General features: G+C 39.2%; 1 protein-coding gene across 1 annotated transcript in view; it reads right to left on the reverse strand.

Moving 5' to 3' along the window:
* LOC131248836 (mitochondrial outer membrane protein porin of 36 kDa) overlaps positions 1 to 23,554 on the reverse strand; it is a 51,874-nt gene that overhangs the window by 6,837 nt on the left and 21,483 nt on the right. Inside the window, exons 3-4 of the mRNA XM_058249313.1 lie at positions 17,780 to 17,890; positions 16,400 to 16,486 (exon numbers count right to left, since the gene is read on the reverse strand). Of these exons, the coding sequence (XP_058105296.1) occupies positions 16,400 to 16,486; positions 17,780 to 17,890 (198 nt within the window). The remainder of the gene's footprint in view (positions 1 to 16,399; positions 16,487 to 17,779; positions 17,891 to 23,554) is intronic.

Here is a 23,554-nt window from a genome sequence, read left to right on the forward strand (position 1 = left end):
TCCATCTGCCCGTCCATGATGTGTGTGTGTGTGTGTGTGTGTGTGTGTGTGTGTTTTAAATAGCGGTAGCGTGATGCGTAGTGCTCAACCCTCTATAGTGTGTAGCGTAAATATATAGCGTGTAGCGTAAGCTACACGATACTTCTATTTTTTTAATTTAAAAATAGGACAAATATAATATATATATATATATATATATATATATATATATATATACATATATATAAATGCCTAAAAGAATATTCATTTTATCAATTATAAGCATGTTCAAAAAAGTTATTAGTTATCATTTATCAAAAGCCAATCCACATATATAAGCCAAATCATATAATTATCACATCAACAACTTTCTAAGCAAACCACTTTAATTAATAATATCTAATGGAAACAACAAGTCACAATTATGAAAAGAAATAAAAATCTCATAGGTTAAAAGTATCAAGTATAATACAAGTGTCACATTCCTCAACATTGGAAACAAAGAAAACATGAAGAAAAAAAAAAAGTAAAAAAAATACATTGTCGCTGACGCTATGCGCTATGTAGCTGTAGCGTAGGCTACAGGGGATTTACACTATTTGGGACGCTACGTAGCGCTTTGGCCATGCTACGCTATATAGCGTACGCTACGGGCGCTATTTGAAACACCGAGATGTGTGTGTGTGTGTGTGTTGAATCACGTGGACTATTCAGATTTTGGACTCATATCATGGGCAATGTTGTCAAATCGCATATGCGATCATGTGCGATCGCATATGCCTATGCGCATATGCGATTGCACAATCGCATATGCGACCACATTTTATTTTATTTTTTGAATATATATATATATATATATATATAATAGGGAAAAATTCAAAAAAATGTAAAAAAAAAAAAGAAAAAAAGAAACTAAGGAGAACTTTTCTAAGTTAATAGATAACTAATTTTATACATTTAAAATACATTTGAGAGAGAGAAAAGAAATTAAACAATGAATTAAACATCAAGTCATCCACATTTAACAATATAGTTAACAAGAAGTAACAACAAAATCAACAAGCTATTTATTTATTATTGTAGAAAATCAACAAGCTATCTTCCTTGAAACTTGATCTTCTAACTTCCAAGAGAGAGGGAATGTAGGAGAGAGAGATTAAGATCACTTGGAAGTAGAAAATACAAGAGAGAGAGAGAGAGAGAGAGAGAGAGAGATTAAGACCACTTGTAATTAAGAAATGTAAGAGAAAAATAGAGTAAGAGAGTTTTGGAGTGAGAATATTGCAAATGGAGGAGATTTGGAAGCCTTTTTATAATAGGTAAAACGTTGTTTTTTTTTTTTTTTTTCTTTCGCAAAAAATAAAAAAAAAAAAAAATTCAATGTGCCAAGGCCAATATGCGATCGCATATGCTGTATGCGATCGCATATTTTCACATATGCGATTTGCATATGGATATGCGCATATGCGGTCGCACATGACAACACTGATCATGAGAGATGAGTTCCAAAAAAGTTCTCACGAGAACTCATGAGAACTAGTGCACAGGTGAGCAGTTCTCTCTCTCTCTCTCTCTCTCTCTCTCTCTCTATATATATATATATATATATAGAGAGAGAGAGAGAGAGAGGAATGCTCACCTGTGCACCTTCTTACGTGAGCACCCGTTCGCACCTTTGTACATGTGTCATGGGCACAGAATCTGAATAGTCCACATGGTGCGGCACCCCTTAAAACCTCACTAGCCCAACTTTTAGCCAATACAAAACTCTAGTGGGCCATGGAAAAAGGAAACAATTTCGTCCCTTGATTTGCATTTCTCCCTGATATGGCCCACTAGAGTTTTTGATGCAATTGTCTCGCATCCCGCACGTGCACACTCTACACGTGTGTACAAGAAAAAGACCACCTTCCTTTTTTAGCCATCATCACTTCCATTTTTCTCAAATCTCTAAATTAGGAAATCTGCTCTTTCTTTCATATCTTTACTTTTAGGCAGGGCATAATCTTAAATATTTTCTTATTTTAGGTATTTTCTTAATTATATAATGCTTTGTTACTTAAGTGTTGTCCTATTTCATAGATTTTTAGATTTTATATCTTTTATTACAGATTGTAAGGTTGATTATAAATAGGACCTATGTCATATGGAATAACACAAGTTGATCAATATTCTCTTTATGAAATTTTCTTCTTTTCTCTATGGTGGTGGCTGTTGAAGGGAGGGAAAGTGATTTCTAATTCTAGACTAGAGGACTGTTGAGCTTGCTCACAGTCTTGCATTTGTGATCTCTAGCATCTGACTAGAGGATTGTTGGATCTTTCCCACAATCTCTTTCTTTTCTTATTGATTTATTTGCTTTTCCTTTCGGGTTTGCATCAAATTGGTATCAAAGCAAGTTCTACTCTTGGGAAAATTAGAAGGTAATTTTTTTCCCATCTCAATCTAACCCTTCACCTTTCCCCTTCATCCATCCGTCATCTTTCTCTTCTTTTTTTTTTCCCATCTCAAAATCGCCAAACCCTAACTCTACAAACAAAAACTCTTCCAACCCTACCACATCATAATCTTGTCCCAACATATATTATTTTGCTTGCTTGTCAAAGTCCGTTGTCTTATGTGCCACACTAGAAGAGGGACGATTTACAATCCTGAGATGGCCACACAACCTCAAGAAGAAACTGTCACAACCCTGCTACAAGTGGTCAATCTAATCACAAAATGGATGGATGACCTAGAGGCCCGTTCCATAGCCAGAATGAATGCTTTAGAAGGACGTATTATTATTCTCGAAAACACAAGCAAGGAAATCAATCTAGATAGCCAAACATCTATAGATGACCCTAATGGAGAATTGGAGTCGGGAAATTTTAACTCAAGGCATCTTGTTCTGAATGGTAATTTCCAAGACAAAGAATATGAGCCTGGCTACAGGGCCCAACATCATCGCTATGCGCAACCAGGAGCCAGGGGGATGAACAACCTTCGACAGGATCATCCAATTTATCCCGAAGGAGGGAGGAATATTCACACCTCGGATCCTGTCAAGCATATCAAGATTAATATTCCATATTACGATGGTAATTTGGATCCCAAAGTGTTCAATGAGTGGCTAAAGTCGATGGAGCGATATTTTCGTTAGTACGAAATGGAAGAAGTTGTCAAGTTGCATTTCACTACCTTAAAACTTAAAGGCGCAGCTCAAGACTGGTAGTATACCATCGAAGAAGATCTACAACGGTTGCCTTCCTCCCATAAGCAATTGGGAGAAAATGAAAGCAAGAATGAAGCGAAGGTTCCTAACGCTAGATTACGAGATGACCTCTTTTCAAGAGCTCCTCACGCTTCGACAAGACAATCTGACCGTGGAGTAGAACACACAGCGTTATTATGACTTAGTCATTCGATGCCGCTCAACAAAAACAGGAAGACAACAAGTGGGGTGTTATTGTAATGGGCTACGGTTCGAGATTCAAAGAGTTGGTAACTATTCACCTCAACAGTGCAGACGAGGCGTATCAAATGGCCCAAAAAGTGCAAGAGCACTTGGCATGGCAACCTTCAAGGTGGGGGTTATGCATCAGGGTGTGCCGAATCGGTTACGTATCGGCCGATTAGCTCATTTTTTGCTGTTTTTTTGAAACCTTTTGCTTCCAAACTGTTTTTTACTCCTTCTACTACTAATTTCGACCAACCTTAGCTAGGTATTTGAGATAAAAACACATTATATCACAGATTTTTTTGAATCAAAGCTCGGTGGGCCATTTTTCAGAAATTCGTCAAAAATAGGTATTTATACTTTTTTTAATATGTTTTGCTGTTTTAATCATGTCATATGATGTGTTAATCATAGTAGAACATGTTAATATACATTTTACAGATTTGGGGTGCCATTTAATAATTTTTTAATATTTTTTTCTATTTACGCATGAATTTTGGCCCCTTTTTTTAAAATTCGAAAATTCAAATTTTAATGGTTGTTTTGCTGTTTTAATCATGCCATTTGATGTGTTAATCATAGTAGAACATGTTAATGTGCATTTTACAGATTTGGGGTGCCATTTTATATATTTTATATATTTTTTTCTATTTACGCATTTATTTTGGCCCTTTTTTTGAAAATTCGAAAAATCATTTTTTAATGATTCTTTTGCTGTTTTAATGACATCATATGATGTGTTAATCATAGTAGAACATGTTAATGTGCATTTTACAGATTTGGGGTGCCATTTTATATTTTTTTCTATTTACGCATTTATTTTGGCCCTTTTTTTGAAAATTCGAAAAATCATTTTTTAATGATTCTTTTGCTGTTTTAATGATGTCATATGATGTGTTAATCATAGTAGAACATGTTAATGTGCAATTTACATATTTGGGGTGCCATTTTATATTTTTTTTATATTTTTTTCTATTTACGCATTTATTTCGGCCATTTTTTTGAAATTTCAAAAAATCATTTTTTAATGATTCTTTTGCTGTTTTAATGATGTCATATGATGTGTTAATCATAGTAGAACATGTTAATGTGCATTTTACATATTTGGGGTGCCATTTTATATTTTTTTTATATTTTTTTCTATTTACGCATGAATTTTGGCCCTCAAAAATAATTGCAAACACCTAAATGTAAGATATTTTCATATTACATTCATTCTAATATATCTATCATTGATAGTAGATAGTTAGAAAATTAAATATATGAATTTTGTAGTCAAATTCAGGTTATCTGGTTCATAAATTCATCAGATAGTCCGATACAACTTCTCACCAAAGAGTGGACCGTTACACCACCATAAACATGTTCCAATTTATAAATGAATGCATATTTGGAATGCTTAGAATATTCCGGATTTAATCCATATTTTTTCATATTTTTTTGACAAAAAAAAAATTTTGCACCGTTACGGGCCGTTACGCCCCCGTATCACCGTTACGCCCCCGTATCCGTATCGGTTTTGGAGGTCACCGTTACACCAACCGATACCGATACGGGACACCTTGTTATGCATCCACTTGTTCCACTACTAGTGGCTCCACTTCGTGCCCCGCACTAACTTACCTCGGGATTACAAAATCGGTCAAAACTCCACCCAATCTGCTTCCAATCCTCTTCCCCGAAACGATGATACCAAGGGAAAGTTTGTTGCAGTAACGCAAGGGAGGTCGACCAACAATTGCTTTAAGTGTGGTGGTCGTGGACATTATGGGATGGAGTGTCCCTCTCACAATTTCCAATTTTGTGAGACGGAAGACTTCATTGCAGACCAAGTGGAAGATGAACACGCAAATTATCCAAAAGATGATGAGCAGGAACTTGAGGAAGGCCTCGATTGCCTAAATGAAAACAAGTTATCATTGGTGGTTAGAAGGATTCTGACAGCACCAAAGGAGGCGGCCCAAGAAGACTGGCTGCGAACGAATATTTTTCATACACGAGTATCGTGTGGTGGAAAGGCTGGCAAGGTCATTATTGACGGAGGCAGCAGCATGAACGTGGTCTCACAAAATACAGTGGAGAAGTTGAAAATGAAACTTCAAACGCATCCCAAGCCATACAAGATTGCTTGGGTGAATGACATGTTCATCCTTGTGACTAAGAGGTGCTTAGTCAACTTCTCTCTGGGTCGTTATGAAGAATCGCTTTGGTGCGACATCATTCCAATGAAGGTCACACATATATTACTAAGGCGCCCATGGATATATGACAAGGATGTGACTCACAAGGGTCGCAAGAACACATACAGCTTTATATACAAAGGAAAGCCCATTACTCTTAACCCTATGAAAGATGACGAACTTGAAGAGGCAAAGTCAGCTTCCACAGTGTTGAGCATGGCCAGATTCATGGAGGAGAGTCGTGAACGTGAAATCATGTATGCTCTGGTAGGATGCAAGATCGATCCAGTTGATAATGTTGTTGTTCAACCACCCAAGATTCTGGACATTCTGTCCCAATTTCAAGATCAGGTCCTTGATGTACTACCAAGTGAGCTTCCACCCATGCGCGACATTCAGCATGCTACTGATCTAGTGCCTGGAGTGCCATTACCAAATCTTCCAACATATCTAATGAACCTGACAGAGCATGCAAAGCTTCGTCAACGGGTTGAAAAATTATTAACAAAGGGGTTCATTCGTGATAGTCTTAGCCCATGTGTTGTGCCAGCGTTGCTGACACCAAAGACAAATGGCAGAATGTGCGTTGACAGTCGCGCCATCAACGAGATAATAATAAAGTACTGTTTTCCCATTCCTTGCCTAGATGACATGCTAGACATGTTGGCAAATGCTACAATTTTTTCAAAGATTGATTTGCGAAGCGGGTACCATCAAATAAGAATTCGTCCTAGCGAGGAAATGAAAACTGCTTTCAAGACAAATGATGGATTATATAAATGGCTAGTTATGCCATTCGGCCTGACAAACGCACCTAACACATTCATGTGGGTGATGATGCAAATTCTACGACCATTCATTGGAAAGTTTGTCGTCGTATACTTCGATGACATCCTTATTTATAGTCATTCACAAGAAGATCATTTGGACCATCTTCGCCAAGTGATGAGAGTACTGCGCCATTAGAAACTCTACATCAATTTGAAGAAGTGTACCTTCATGAGTTCTAGCATGGTCTTTCTCGGGTTCATCGTTTCAGCAGAGGGCGTAAAGGCTGATTCAGAAAAGATAAGGACTATTGTTGAATGGTCTACTCCCGTAAACATTCATGAGGTTCGTAGTTTTCATGGGCTTGCGACATTTTATCAAAGGTTTATTCGGAACTTTAGTTCCATCATGGCGCCAATTACTAAATGTATGAAGTCCAATCCATTTGAGTGGACTAAAGCAGCAACAAAGGCATTTCAAGAAATCAACCGAAAAATGATAGAGGCTCCAGTTCTTAGACTTCTTGATTTCGAAAAAGTGTTTGAAGTTGCCCGTGATGAATTGCGCGTAGGCATAAGAGATATTCTTAGCCAGGAAGGACATCGATGGCCATTTTCAGTGAGAAACTCAATGCGGCACGAAAGAAGTATTCTACTTACAATGTGGAGTTTTATGCTATTGTACAAGCTCTGAAGCATTGGTGTCATTACCTCATTCATCGAGACTTTGTGCTCTATTCTGATCACGAGGCATTACGTTACTTGAATTTTCAAAAGAAGTTGAGTGTTAGGCATGCTAAGTGGACTGCTTATCTTCAAGAGTTCACCTTCATCCTCAAACATCGCACCGGTATTGAAAATAAGGTAGTAGACGCCCCCAACCGAAAGTCGCACCTTTTGTCTACCTTATCAGTTTCAGTTGTTGGATTTGAAGAACTTAAACGGGACTGCCACATATGATGATTTTGGAAAGGTATTTTCAACACTCATTTTCGGTGCAAGTACTGAGTACCCAAGGTATAGCTTGCATGATGGGTACTTTTTCTTCGACACGAGGTTGTGTCTTCCTAAGAGTTCCTTGCGAGAGCTTGTTATACGAGAGCTTCATTCAGGGGGCCTAGGTAGTCACTTGGTATCGATAAAATGACAGCTCTGGTTGAAGATCTTTTTTACTGGCCAGGTTTAAAGAAAGACGTTGGGATCGTTGTTCGTCAATGTCAAGCATGTCAGCTAGGTAAAGGTAGTAAGCAGAATACTGGTCTTTATACGCCATTACCTGTGCCAGATGCTCCATGGGAAGAAATTAATATGGATTTCGTCTTGGGATTGCCTGAGACTCAACGTGGCTATGACTCTATTTATGTTATGGTTGACAGGTTTTCAAAGATGGCTCATTTTATCCCTTGTAAGAAAACATCGGATTCTATGCACATCGCCAATGTTTTCTTTAAAGAGGTGGTTCGTCTACATGGTGGTCCCAGAACCATTGTATCTGATCGTGACGTTAAGTTTATGAGCTACTTCTGGCGCACCTTATGTTCTAAGATAGGAACTAAGTTGAAATTCTCAAGTGCGTATCATCTGCAAACAGATGGGCAGACTGAAGTAGTAAACCGTAGCCTTGGGAATCTACTTCGATGTCTAGTTGGTGATCATATAAGCTCATAGGACATCGTGTTACCACAAGCTGAGTTCGCTTATAATAGTTCTATGAACCGCACTACGGGACTCTCCTTTTGAAATTGCGACCGGAATGCGACCACGAGAACCTATCGATTTAGTCCCACTTCCTAGTTTGACTCGATCGAGCTAGGACGCTGAAGCTTTTGCACAACATGTTAAGGAGATACATGAAGTTAAGGCAAAAGATCACCCTTAGTAATGAAAATTACCGGGGATATGCAGATATTTGACGACGTTTTGAACAATTCCAAGAAGGAGATAGTCATGGTGTGACTTAAGCCTGAGCAGTTTCCAGCAGGCTCTTATACAAAGCTCCACTCTAGGAAGGCAAGTCCTAACCACATTTTGAAGAAGCAAGGTGATAATGCATACCTAATCAAGCTACCACCCGAAATGAAGATCAACCACATTTTTAATGTGGAAGACCTTACAATTTATCTTGGACATCATACAAAAGAGAGCACGGAAGAACAGGCTATCCAGATGCCAGAGGTACCACGCCAGCTCGAAGAAATCATTGAGGACGTGTTGGATGATCAGATAATTTCCACACATCAAGGGGGGTATCAGAAGTTTCTTGTCAAATGGAAGGGTCAACCAAGGACCGACAGCACATGGATTTCGGCAGAGGATTTCAGGCGCATCAACCCAGAACTCTACGAGGAGTACATTGCCATTAACCCGACAGAATTGAGTTTTTTCAAGCCAAGGGGAATTGATGCAATCGTCCCACATCCCACACATGCACGCTCTGCACATGTACAAGAAAAGGACCTTTTTTAGCCATCATCACTTTCCATTTTTCTCAAATCTCTAAATTAGGAAATTTGCTCTTTCTTTCAAATCTTTATTTTTAGGCAGGGAATAATCTTAAATATTTTCTTATCTATCTTCTTATTTTAGGTATTTTCTTAATTATAGAATGCTTTGTTACTTAAGTGCTTTCCTATTTCATAGATTTTTAGATTTTATATCTTTTATTACAGACTATAAGGTTGATTATAAATAGGACCTGTCCTATGGAATAACACAAGTTTATCAATATTCTCTTTATGAAATTTTTTCCTTTTCTCTACGATGGTTGTTGAAGGGAGGGAAAGTGATCTCTAGTTCTAGACTAGAGGACTATTGAGCTTGCTCAGAGTCTTGCAGTTGTGATCTCTAGCATCCAGCTAGATGATCGTTGGATCTTTCCCACAATCTCTTTCTTTTCTTATTGATATATTTGCTTCCTCTTTTGGGTTTGCATCAGTTTTGGATCAGGCTGAAAATTGGGCCTATACAGTTTTAAGGGGTGCCGCATCACGTGGACCGTTCAGATTTTGTGCCCTGACATGTGTGCAAAGGTGCGCACAGGTGAGCATTCCTCATATATATATATATATATATATATATATATATATATATATATATATACAGTTTTGGATCAGGCTAAAAATTGGGCCATGGGGTTTCATGGGATTCCGCATCACATGGACCGTTCAGATTAGACACCTATGACATGTGTGCAAAGGTGCGCAGGGGAGCATGTCTCATATATATATATACATATATATATATATATATATATATATATAGACACACACACACACTATGAAGTCGACCTCATGAGAGCTTCCCATGAGGTTGAGCTGTGTGGGCCCCACTGTGGGGATGATGGCATCCACCATTGAAACCATCCTAGGGCCCACGGTGATGTTTAATCTAAATTGTTCATAAGGTCACACGGGCCTCACTGAAGGGAAAACATAAATACCAGCTTGATCCAAAACTTATGTAGCCTCTAGGATGTTTTCAATGGTAGGCATTCAATTCCCGCTATTTCCTATGGTGTGGTCCACTCAAGCTTTGGATACACTTCAATTTTGGTCTCATGCTCTAAAATGAGCTGGAAAAACGGATGGACAACATGGGTAGAATACATACATCACAGTGCGCCCCACAAAGTCAGCACACCACGGTAAAGGGTGGTTAGTACCTTATTACAAGATATGTCCACTTTACATAAATTGACATAAAGGGTTGTCCGATTGGAATGGGCCCACTATCATGTAAAATCCACTCCAACCATCACATGATTGACTTAATTTTAGGCCTGAGGCGAGAAAACCAGCCCCATCCATAAATCAGGTGGACCTCATGATTGGAAACAGTGAAGGACAACACCCACCCTCCAAATCGTTTCCCTTTGTGTGGCCCACTTGAATCACGAATGGACCTGATTTTTCGGCCCTAGGCCTAACATGGGCTAACACATCAGATGCATAGAGTGGAATTCACATACACATCACAGCAGGGCCCACCTAAACCAGACAGAACTCCAGACCATAAATAGCCTATTTACGGTCTAGTGCGCAGATTTATATGAGACAAAAATGCTCCTAGTTGCATTAGGACACTCCGACAGTCCAATCCACTGATCTAGACTATCCATTAGGTTACACATTTCATGGGCTATAACGCAAATAGAATATGTCCATCCGACAAATTTTAGCCATTTGATCAAATGACCTTTTAATATTAACCATTTGCTCAATCAGTCCAGTCAACAATTTAATCCTTCTATTTGTTAGGGATCCTCATGGATTGCTTATGATTCTAAAGAATCTCTTTTGTTAGGCAATGAAACCATCCCATCCATGGCTATAGAAAAAAGGCCAAATCAGGGATGGATTGGATCATCCAATCAGGAGGAGTTTTGCATGGTAGCCCATGAAATGTAATGCAGACTTAATGGAGAGTTCTGATCTATAGATTAAACTGTCCCAAGTAAACCGGTGCAACTAGAAGCACTATGACTTACAGTGCTCCGATGGCACTAGAGCGTTTCTCATGTGTGTGCAAACTGTCCAAGTAATCCCCCAAACCTTCTAAATGATGCGTAAGACGTCCAACCATCGATCAGGACGGTCATAGTACCAGTGGGAACAAGCCATGGTGCAAAAATCATGCTGATGTGATGATCCTAACCCTTGGAATAGGGCCAATTTGTTATAACCATCCGTTGTTTCCAAGCCATAGATCACATGGTTAGAATCATAAAATTGAAGTGCTACTTCAGAATTAATAGCAATACAGATTGGGATCTATCTAGTAGATGTTTCAAGACAATGATTGGTGCTATTTTGTTTCTCTGCTCAATCTTGGTTGTCTGTTTTCCATAATATTGATTGGACATTTAGGATCATCTGATTGATGTGATTTTTATACCATGGCTTGCTCCTAGTATGAATGAATGAACGGTTTAGACCGATGACTTACCCTATGTGCCATTTAAAAGCTAAGAGTAGAGGACCTGGCTAATGTCCCCATGAAGGTGGGGATATATATATATACATATATATAGGGAAATGGTAATATGATGTCGTCCTCATGGGAGCTTCCCATGAGGTTGGGCTGTGTAGGCCACACCATCTGAACTTGTGTGAAATCATGACTAAAACATCTAAAAGCACTTATTGGGGCCACCCACCTGAGTATTGGATATGGCTGAAACTTGGTGTGATCCCTCATCCAAGTGGGGGACACACAATAGATGGGCTAGATGTCTGAACCACATCTTAGTGGGCCCTATAAATGATCATCAAGGTTTTAATGGGAAGATATCCACTCTCAACTGTTGTCTATGGTGTAGCCCGCCTAAGTCATGGATTGGCATGATTTTTAGGCCCATGGCCCACCATGGAAGGGTGCATTTGAATGACGGAGTGGATGTCTGACATAGATCATGGTGGGGCCCATAGAGCTCGACCTCTTAGGAATCTCCCATGAGGTTGAGCTTTATGGGCCCCACCATGATGTGTGATTGACATCCACGCCGTGCATTTGGTAGGTCCCCTCTAGGTTATAGGATGTGCCAAAAATCAGCCATATCAAGAACTCAAGTGGGTTGCAAGATCTGAAACAATGGGTAACCATGACTAAAACATCTAAAAGCACTTGGTAGGGCCCATCTGAGTTTTGGAATGGCCTAAAATTTGGTGTGACCCCTCATTCAAGTGGGACACGCTATGGATGGACTGGATATCTAAACAACATCTCATTGGGCCCTATATCAGGAAGGTTTCAATAGGTGGGCATCCACTCTCAACTATTGTTTGTGGTGTGGCACACCTAAGCCATGGATTGGCTTGACTTTTAGGCTCGTGTATGGCTCACCATGGAAGGGTGCATCTGATTGATGGGATGGATGTCCATCACACATCATGGTGAGACCCACATAGCTCAACCTTATGGGAGCTTCCCATGAGGTCGACCTCTATGTGTGTTATTTGTAGCGTTAAGTCATGGATTTGCCTGATTTTTAGGCCCACCATGGAAGGGCGCATTTGATTGATGGGATGGATGGCTGTCACACATCACAGTGGGGCCTACATAGCTCGACCTTTTGTGTGTGCATGTGTGTGTGTGTGTGCGTGTGATCACATGGAGCCAACTCCACCTCCACATGACATTTAAGTTGTGTGTGGGGACCACTATAATGTGCATGGCACCCAAATCGTGCATCAGGTGTGCCCCCCACCAGTGGCTGCACAAAGGATGAAGTGAAGAGGCATTAGGTGTGCCGCACCAATGGTTGCACAAAGCATGAAGCAAAGCGGTAATCAAGGTACTCAAAATGATTATGTAACGATAACGGTGGTGATTGTTATGCTTTACGAGGTCGTAATGGCCGTAATGACCATTACGAAAAAATTGACCCATAACAGCTCATTGTGGGGCCAAACTAGGTTTATTTCAAAAAAAAAAAAAAAAAAAAAAAAGGCCGAACGGCCTGTATCATAATAGTAATGGCATTGGCCATTACGACCACAATTGTTGTTATGGAATACCTTGGCGGCAATAGATACAGGAGTGGGAGCGAGGAACATCTATTTTGAAATGTTATCAATGTATAGAAGGCTATGAAACAGGGGCGTGAGCCTAAAGTGTGATTTGAAACAGGAGGTAAGGATCCTGCAACTAAAAGCCTACCATGAAGATGAGATGCCCCAAAATTGGCCAGTCCATAACTCCACCATAGAAGGTTACGAAGCGGGAGCGTGCGCGAGAGTTCAAAGCATGATTTGGAGTGGAAGCAACGGATCCTACAACTAAGGCCCTACCACAAAGATGAGATCACCCAAAAAAACATAGGCCAATCCAAAACTCAAGCAAGAGACATCATAGAAAAAAAAAAAAAAAACGTAAAATAGCGTCAAGAACTTGTAAATTAAAATTTTGCAGGGCCCACCTGAGTATTATATTGTCCTAATTTTCAGGATGTGCCATTTTCATTGTGGGGCACACCATTTTGATAGGCTGGATGCCATAAAACACCACGGTAGGCCTCACACACAATTTGGAGCTTTCAGGTGGTTGTCCATTGTTCTCTATGGAGTGGCCCACCTGATGATTGGATTGATTGATTTTCAAGGCATACCCACCTACTGATTGGATCTGTCTATTGGACAGGTTGGAGGCATACACACAACACAGTGGGCCCCAAACAGCTCGACTCCATGGTTACTACCATGGAGTCGACTACATGCGATCATGAACAACCCAAACCCGATCTTGGCTCATTGACAACCCTCGACTGGTGCAACACCCAATACGTTGGGTGAATTCTTCCAAGAATTTCCTTTAGAGGCTTGCAGATTCGGTGTGTGCATATTAAGATCAAGGGTAGAGTGTCAGTTTAGTGGGAACATATTTGATGGACTCGCCTGCACCAAGGGCAGTCGCCAATCACCACTTGGTCCAAGATGATTTTTTAAAGAGATTCTCCGTACAATTATGATCGGACTATGTATCAATGCTTTAGAACTTGAATCAGATTGTAAAACCACAAGAAAAATAAAATTGTAAAACATAAATTGCAAACAGTAAAATCGAAGGATTCTTATAATCTTTTGTGTAAAATATAGAAGAAACTAAAATAAGATTAACAAAATACAAAACAGGATATGATCAAATATTCATTATTTTACCATTCCACATCATAATTTATAGATAATTGTAGACTACATTACTACAAATTGTTGGACACCGTTTTAATAGAAATCAAGCTAAATGTGGCAATTTCATTGCTTCAAGGTTCTGATAAAGTAACATCTTAACTTTATGTTGAAAACCTTGACTACAAATTGAGTAAAACTATCAGTAAGTGCAAATTCCTAGCAAGGCTTTAAAAAGATATTCTAATAAGTTTCCATTTAATATGAAGAATCAAATAAACCTTTTGAGTTTAAAATAACATAATGAGACCCTAGTAAAGCACAATCAAATAAACCTTTTGGTGACATGTCTCTTGGCTGGAAGAAATGGAGATGTGCCTTTGGAGTATTATGTGCTCATCTTCTACCACCTAAACAGAAAGGGGATTTTATAGGATAGCTATAAGACCAGCCATGCTTTATCAGATAGAATGTTGGGCAGTTGAGGAAAAATGTGTTCATGGGATGAGCGCAACAAAAGGTAAGGAAGCTGAGATGGATGAGTGGTAAGATGAGGAAGGATAGAATTAGAAATGAATGCATTCGAGAGAACTTAGGAGTGGAACCAATAAGTAATAAGATGACGTAAAGTACACTTAGATGGTTTCAACATGTTCAACGGAGATCAAGAACTGTGTCGGTTAGAAGTGAGTTGGTACGAGTTGAAGGCTCTAGAAAGGCAAGAGGAAGGCCCAAAAGGGCATGGATGGAGGTAGTAAGAAAAGATTGGATGACCTACGGTCTAGCCGAAGTTATGGCCCTTGCAAAGTGAAATAGCGGAACAGGATTCATGAAGCCAACCCCAATTAATTGGGATAAGGATTAGATGATGATGAGGACGACACGTGCAAGTGCATGTGTGCATGTTTGAGTGTGCATGTTAGACCGTAGACCACTAATGGAGACCCACTGCTTCCAGTAATGTATCCATCTCAGCCGAGCATTTCTCACACATCCATTTGTATTTCAGCTTCACTTGATGCTAAAATGCAACTTTGTATTCTTCAGGAACTGAATAACACTGCCACTTTGTTTTCTTTACCATGAGAATCATAAGGTGTCAATCTAAGCAGTCCTTAAATTGGAAACATGAAGATAGATTAAGAAACAGTATGCATGAGTATTAGCAAAGCTACCACTTTGTTTGCATTACTAGCAGAGGCACAAAGCATCTATTTGAGCAGACCTTAAGAGTTCAAAACATGCAAATTGTTTTGGAAATACCATGAGAACAACCAGCAAAGCTGCCATCATAATTTGGACGTGACAACCATACGTAATCTTGAGGGAATTAGTTAACTCAAGAGAGTGATGAGTAACAACAACAGTGCATAAGATGCTACATGGACAAGGAAGTGGATTGCGTACTGATTTTGAGTAAACTCTGTGGAGCCCACCATGATGTATGTGTCTTGTCCACGCCATCCATCCGTTTTACCAGCTTCTTTTAGGGCATGAGACCAAAATTGAAGCATATCCAGAGCTCAAGTGGACTACACCACAGGAAACAGTGTGAATTGAAAACCTACCATTGAAAACTTCTTGGGGGCCACAGAAGTTTTCGGTCAAGATGATATTTGTGTTTTCCCTTCATCCATTCTGTGTGACTTTATGAACAGGTTGGGTGACAAATAAACATCACTGTGGGCCCTAGGAAGGTTTCAACAGTGGACATCATCATTATACCCACTGTTTCCTGTGGTGTGGTCCACTTGAGCTTTGGATATGCTTTGATTTTGGACTCATGCACTAAAATGATCTGGAAAAACAGATGGACGGCATGGATAAGACATATATCCACAGTGTGCCCCACAGTTTACTCAGTACGCTATAGTGTACTGAGTTACTCAGTACTCAATCCACTTTCCATGGACACAAATCTAGAAGAAGTTGTAAAGGAAACAATAACAGATGTCACATTTGATAAAGAAACTGTGAACCATTTCGCAAGCAGGAATATTAGGCAAAACGATGACATTATATATACTTCTTTGATGGTAACAACTGAGAGAGAAACCATGAAAGATTGTGTAGCAGTCAGCAATTCAAAACCGGAGCAAACAGAAAGTCCTCAAAGAAGTTGCACACTCACACAGAGCACGCCATGAAAGTGCTAATTAAAGAAAGCAACACAATCCATCTTAGTTTTACTGAATTACCATTTTTGTTGATTAAAAGAAGATTCAATTCACAGGATAGGATCTCAATAATGAATTTAGCTCATATAAGCTAAACGTAGTGAACAAAAACCATGGCCCTAAAAGTAACATTGCATCATCATATGCTCTCTGAGTTGATAAGGCAGAACAATGTGATTCATGACAATGGCATTAGAACAAAGAAATTACAGGAAAGGGAAATAAATTTTCTTACCTTGCCAGATCTTTGGTCAGGAATAATGAAACTAAAAATTGTCTTGAGTCCCGGTGCAGGTTCATCGATTGTAATGGTTGTAAAAAGCTGGAAAAACAATTCCCAATAATCAACAAAATGATATAGTGATATAGTTGAGAGAGAAAAAAAAATGTAGTTCTTTTTTAGCAAATATGCTTTTTCTTTGATGGAATGTCAATTATCAGGTATCATGTAGCATTTCTGAAAGAGGATATTTGATTCTTATGAAGAAAAACAAGCATGTAACACGAACTGCAAACAAATCAACTAGATTACTTATATACACATCTAAACAACAACATAAGTCTACAAAATGACATGAGGAACACATTAGATACTTATAAAAGGGCACTGCATATAATACACTATGATACAAAGACAATAAATAAATAAATAAGACCTTATTACGTAAGACTTACTGACCATAACTACCAGCAAATAGCCAAACATATTATTATTTACTTTTCATTAGATTCTCATTCATGTTTATTTGTAAATTTACTCGAATGAATATTGTACGCATGGGCCAAAATATTGATTGATACGTAGTGTACTGGCCAACAGGTATGGGAAATCACTAGTTTTCGGTATGATATTCATGGGAGAAACAACCGTGCCCAAATTCACACAAAACCAGCTGACGCACAGAGGCCAAAATAGTCCATCATGAATTGGTTAGCACACTAGAAAGATTAGTTTTGCTGTTTATTCTTCTTAGGTTTTTTTCCCTTTTTCGTTTTGTTTGAAGTTGTAAAATATATGTTGTTGGTGTTTCACTTTTTCACAATAATGTTTCTGCATTTAGAGACTATAAAAAAACTTTAAAACTCTGAAGTTGATGAAACTCAAGTCACACAACTACAACAATTGGAGAAGTTAAGAATTCAGCATTCAACATTGGCAGACAAACAATGCCAACCATAACACAAATCGAACCAATAAATGCATAAAAAACACTGAAATTTTTTTTTTTTTTTTTTTTTAATTCTACTTGTGGAAACATGCATTTTCCATTTTTTTCTGATTTTCCCAGAATATTTTGAATTAAAAAAAGTTTGCAGAAATACTGGCAGATATTGGCAACAGTGTGGTTGATAATGGCGTAATGGTATTAGTTTTTTGGCTAGCTGATACTGCCACAGATTCCAATATTTAGACATTTGATTGTACGGCTATCAGAATCCTCAACAAGTCCATGTACCATAGAACTTAAACATCGATTGGACATCATGCATCCATGTCCGATGCAAGCGGTCACATATCTGTTCAAGTAAAATAATCCACAAGAAGGTATGAAGAAAAAAATTGTTCAATGCTGCAGAAACAGGAAGTACATATCTACCAAACTGGATGTCTTACATTAGAGTTTGTGTCCACTTTGACATCAGTTGTAATGTTCTTGTTCTTCAATTGCGTATTCACATCAGCCAGAAACAGCTCGCCTTTCTTGGTTCCTGATGCAGTGATTGCCTACATATGTGGAACAAGACAAAATGTCATTTAACATAAATAGGCCAGGATTCAGCAAGTACTGAAATCAATAAAACCCTTGCAATTGAAACTTGAATGTGAACAAAAATATGGCTAATGACAAGAGGCCAAACAAGACTAAGAACTACTCCACAGACCAGCACATGAAATGGTGATTGTAACAAGACATACCCAATTATAGCTTCTTTAACATCAGAGGCGCAACACAATGACTACAGAAGGAGATATTAAACCCAATAATATTCTCACCCAAAGAAGCCTAACTGCTTGGTTTTATATAAATGATGGGTAAGACATTTTTAAACATACCAAACATGCAGATACATGTACATTCATAATTGCAAACAATATTATACAATGATATACATGGAGACATATATCACAAACCATATTGAGTTTAACAGAAACATCTGGTGACATCAACTATTAAGTTTAAACTCTAAAACTTTAACTTTAACATGAGATGGTACACTATTGTTTGATACTGTGAGTCACATGGCATGTGGCTAAGTACATAATATGACATTTGTTTGCGCCAGGTATAACTTCAAGACAGTTTGTGCAGCAAGACAGTCTACAAATGATTTTGCAGTAGTCCCATTGGTCATCGGAAGGCCTTGTCAACACTGCATACATTTTCATTCATGTTCTCAAAGACATACCTTCAAGAATGCCTATTTTAGTAACTCGAATTATTCCTTCAGATATCTCCTAACAGCAATTGATGCCTGTCTTTAGGGCAGAAGACGGAAGAAAACCAAAATTCCCATCCTTGAAACTCCCAAATTGGTTCCCAAGCTCTTAAACAAGATTCAATAGCGTGAAGCTTATGTTAAAAGCTGAAGCATTTGGCCAGGCTTTTGAGGTGCAGATAATCGTCGTGGACATATGTGAACCCTGGCATATATGGCATAACCATGGTGGAGGACAACCCTATACTTGCCCAAATGGCATGAGCTTGTAAGGCCGAATGGAAGGTCGCAATTATACCATTCTACCCATGGCGACCAATTAAGCCATTGGATTGGGTGATCGCTAGTAAAACACCGTTAGTGATTCTCCAAACATCTGTTCACTCCTGTATGCCCACCCATCTGTGCTAATTTTTACATCAGTTTCTTCCAGGCCAAAATTGGCTTGTTAAAACAACATCACGATCAACCATGATGGAGGTGGGCATATCAAGGAGTTTAGATACCCCCACATCACAAACACAGGCAACATTATGGCCAAGAATGGGTGCACAAAGGTAAAATGTGCACACTTCATCAGTTTGTCCACAATCACCATGATAGAGTTAAAGCCTACATTACGGACAAACTGATGAAGTGTGCACATTGGCTCTTAAGAAGTCCATAGAGATTTCAGACCATACTCTGTCCAAGATTAGAAAGACTTGTAGAAATCCAGGTGGTGCACATGTTTCACCCTTATGATGTGGGCGGATGTCACATTTAATAATCAACACCTTGATATCACACTTCTACCTTTCCAATGGAAGGCACAGACAATGTATTTGTTGGCCCGATGCCAAATTGACTTATGGCTGAGGCATAAAAACCTTTAAATATTGACGTTTTCTATGAGGAATTACAAACTAGCATTGGCCCTCCCTCATACCTTAGATCACGATTCTGGTATGTGCAATGTTTCACTTTGTTGGATCTTGATTCAGGCTTGCACTTAACACTAGCATCTTCTTCCCACTCTTTTCAAATACTCTGAAACTCCAAAATAGAGGGACTAGAATGTCTTCGTATTAGAGAATAAGGGATCTGAGACTAGATGTTCTTTTCCTCACTACGAGTACACTATTCCATAGTTGTACTCATTAACTTAAAGAGATGTTTCTGCTGCTAAAGACTAGTAATTATTACTTTTTCACTTGGTTTGAAAATGGGTGAGTAATTCCACCTTGAAAACTGGTCCAAAAATATTGACTTGAATTTTTGGGCCCCACTATAATGTATATGATATATCCGCACTGTCCATCTGTTTTATCATAACATTTTGTGGCATGAAGCGAAAAATGAGGCAGATCCAACGCTCAAGTGGCCCACAAAAAAGGAAACAGTGGCCTTAATTCGTCTACCGTTGAAAGTTGTTTCCTTCACTAGGCCCACATTGAGGTTTATTTGTCATCCAGTCGGTTCATAAGGTCACACAAACATGGATAAGGGAAAAACACAAATATCAGCTAGATCCAAAACTTCTAGGGGCACCAAGAAGTTTTCAAACGGTAGGCGTTCAATTCCCACAGTTTCCTGTGATGTGGTCCACTTGATCTTTGGATCTGCCTCATTTTTGGGCTCATGTCCTAAATTCAGCCGGCATAACGAATGGACGGTGTGGATAAGCCTCATATATCACGGTGGACCCTCTATTTATTTCATAAATTTCCCGATTTGTGTTAAAAAAGTAGACTGTCACTGTCTGCATTGGGGAAAGATGTAGCACTTACCTAAGTAAAGAATCATTACCCATTTACAAGGTAATTACAGTTGAGGGAAAAAAAATCAAACAGGAGGCACCAAAATGGTCTCATGTTTGTAGTACTGCTGCCTAGAATAAGGGTATTCTATGGTCATGTGGTCTAGATGGGCACCCATAGAAAACACATCCAGAATTCATTCAAAGTCAACATATGATGTCATGCTCAATTGGGCCACAGTTCCCCAATGATCTTTTCAATCCATGTTCACCAGGTACTATGATCTGCTTCCTGTCATTGGAGTAACGCTCATAAACTAGAGAATTTCCATGCTATATCTCCAAAAGCAAGAAGTCACTATGCCCTGAAAATAACATCAATCCACCTAGTGCCAAATAAAAAGAAATCAGCAATAACCTCATAATTCTCCACCACCAACTATAAATTTGGGACTTGCATTCACTTTTTAACCATGCTCAGCATGATACATTTACTTCGATTTGATTGATGCTATAGATGTTGCAGTGCTTCCCAGATCACTCAGTGTCTGACTAGCTGTTTCTTGATGTGCCCCTCAACCTTCATTGTCCTAGTGAGTAGCATGTGCTGCCAAAGAATAAATTCATAATTGCCAAAGGCTACTCTTAGCAATCTGTTGACTTTTTTGTATTTTCCATTTCATCATCCATCCCGTCAGTACCTCCAGACACATTATAGGAGAAGTGAGTGCAGCACTATCTTGCATTTCTGCCATAGTTGAAGTATAAACTTTTGTCACACATCTCCTTCATTTCAATGGCCAATAAGCATCGGAATTTGTAATTTCTGCACCCAATGCCATAATATTCATGGTTTCCACAAGCAAAACCTAAAACTCATATGGACAAACTCAATTAGGAATTTCTCGAACTCATTTTGATACTTTCCTACAAAATTTGTTTCATGAAGCTCAGCCAACCTCCCATGGATATTTTAGGAAGCCAATGGCCCAAATCATTTTAGGAAGCCAATGTCCCAAATCTAATGCATATGGTGGTTCTAAAACTAATATGGCTCTTGTAAACTCTCTCCATGTAGGCCAACCCTTCACTTCAAACAAACCATTGGATAGCATTATCGTCCAAGTTGCATGAAGCCATTTCTACCATTTCCTCCTCTAAAATGCAGTACAACTTGAGAAATTGCTCAGCATGGAGAATCCATAGGAATGTTTATTCCCATTTGAAAAATGAGAATTCCATTTCAGGAGTTTTATGTTGTCGGTCTCCGCTATCAGTGTCATCTTGGGGTTAAATTTGCCCATTCATGATTCACTGGATGACTGGAACTAGAGCTGGAGTTGATCCTTCATCATCAATATATCGTGGATGTGCCTCTGACAATGGATTATACTCCGCGGCCATGGCTGATCTTTTATTGACTCATATAAGATATTTGCTGAAATGATGCAGGACATGAAATTCAAGTATGATGCGCAAGATTTTCAAGCTTTAGATCACACTAGTTCAGAAACAGTTACACAAAATTCCACATCCCACACAAAAGTTCAAACACTCAATCAAAGGGAATCTTATGCGGATCCAAGCCTACACATGCTAGGGCCGGATCAATCAAAATTATACACAAACAAGAATCAAAGGAGCGTAAATTCATCCCCACATGCACAGAAGTAATTCCCCCAATCCAAAGGATTCAGAAATTTCAATTCGGGGAACCCTAAGGTTGAAGAAAGGGCATAAAATTAGGGATTTAAATAATTTAGGATTACGTTTAGGGATTTTGGGTGAAAGAGGAGTGAAAGAGAGGAGAGAGACAAATAAGAGAAGTACCGCACGTGTGGACAACAGCAATGGCCTAGACGCACGTGCAAGTGATCCCGACCGCACGTGTGTGGGGCCCACTATTAAAAAAAAGGTCAGCTTGGCCTTGGTCGACCAGGGGTGGACTCCAAAACCCCCAAATATCAGCTCGATCCGATACACAGTTTGTGCGTGGTGCTCCACCAAAGTTTCAGCCTTCCTGCAGGGCCAGATTCTGAAAATCTGCATTAAAGAGAAAAACGGCTGCAATAGGGGATGAATTTGAAGTGTAAATGATTGTAGGAGGAGAAATATAGATGGTAGAAGGTGAGGGCGAATCGAGATAGGTGTGACTTCGCACCACGGTAGTCAGCCCTTTGAGGAAGGGAGGGTTTCACACCCAATTGAATCTCCACAACACAGAAATTTAGGGCAAAAAAAACGCATAAATTTTATTAATCTTCAATGAATTTTTATTTTATTTTTTTAAAAAGACTACAATGGGTGCCTATTTATAATAAAACCCTATACCCCAAAACTCGCGCCATGTGCTCAACCTATTACTTGGCGACGAAGTAATAAAAAATAACAACTAATCAAAGCAATTTAAACCGTCAATGATACTCCTAATAACAATACTAAGCAAAACCCAAAGTACTAGATTAATTAGAATAGTGAACCACGATCATAAGAACCCATGGTGGGATTCACATGATTATCGGGCCCACTCCAACAAACCAAAACGTAGTCCTCTAACTAGGAGGCCCTCCCTGGACGTCGTCATCGATCCAGATCGATGGTGGGGCCCTCCTCCTTGCGTACGTACGTAGGGGGCCGTGCGTGTACGCGTGATGTCCCCATCAACTCTCCCTGGTTGCGAAGATTTTGCCACTGGCAAAACAAAACTCCTGAACCGCTCCAAGATGTTAGGATCAAGTCTCTGAAGCTCCTCCTCAGTGAGTCACGTATTATCTGAAGCTAGGTGTGACTTTCACTTAAGCAGGTACTTCTGAAACCCACCATTCAACGTTGATACTATCTGATGGTCCAGAATATCTTCTATTTCCTCTCTGGGTGTAGGAAGGGTAGGTATAGGAGGTAGAGGTTAGGAAGAAGGGTCGAGAAGAGGCCATGGATCAAGGGACAGGTCTGGGGAATCAGGATGGGTGGGCGAAGGGCTGGACAAAGTATCAATGGTCCCCTGAAAAGTAACTAGATCATCCACATTGAATGTGGACCTAATTCCCATGGAAGGTGGAAGATCTACCACATACGCATTAAGACCGTTTCGTTTTATAATTTTGAAAGGTCCAGCGCTACGTGTATGTAATTTACGAACGGCCCCCTAAGGATACCTCTTGGGCCTAATGCGGACCATCACAGAGTCCCCTACATTGAATTCCTTAAAACGTT

Source organism: Magnolia sinica, chromosome 6, assembly GCF_029962835.1.
Source record: "Magnolia sinica isolate HGM2019 chromosome 6, MsV1, whole genome shotgun sequence".
Lineage (NCBI taxonomy): Eukaryota > Viridiplantae > Streptophyta > Magnoliopsida > Magnoliales > Magnoliaceae > Magnolia > Magnolia sinica.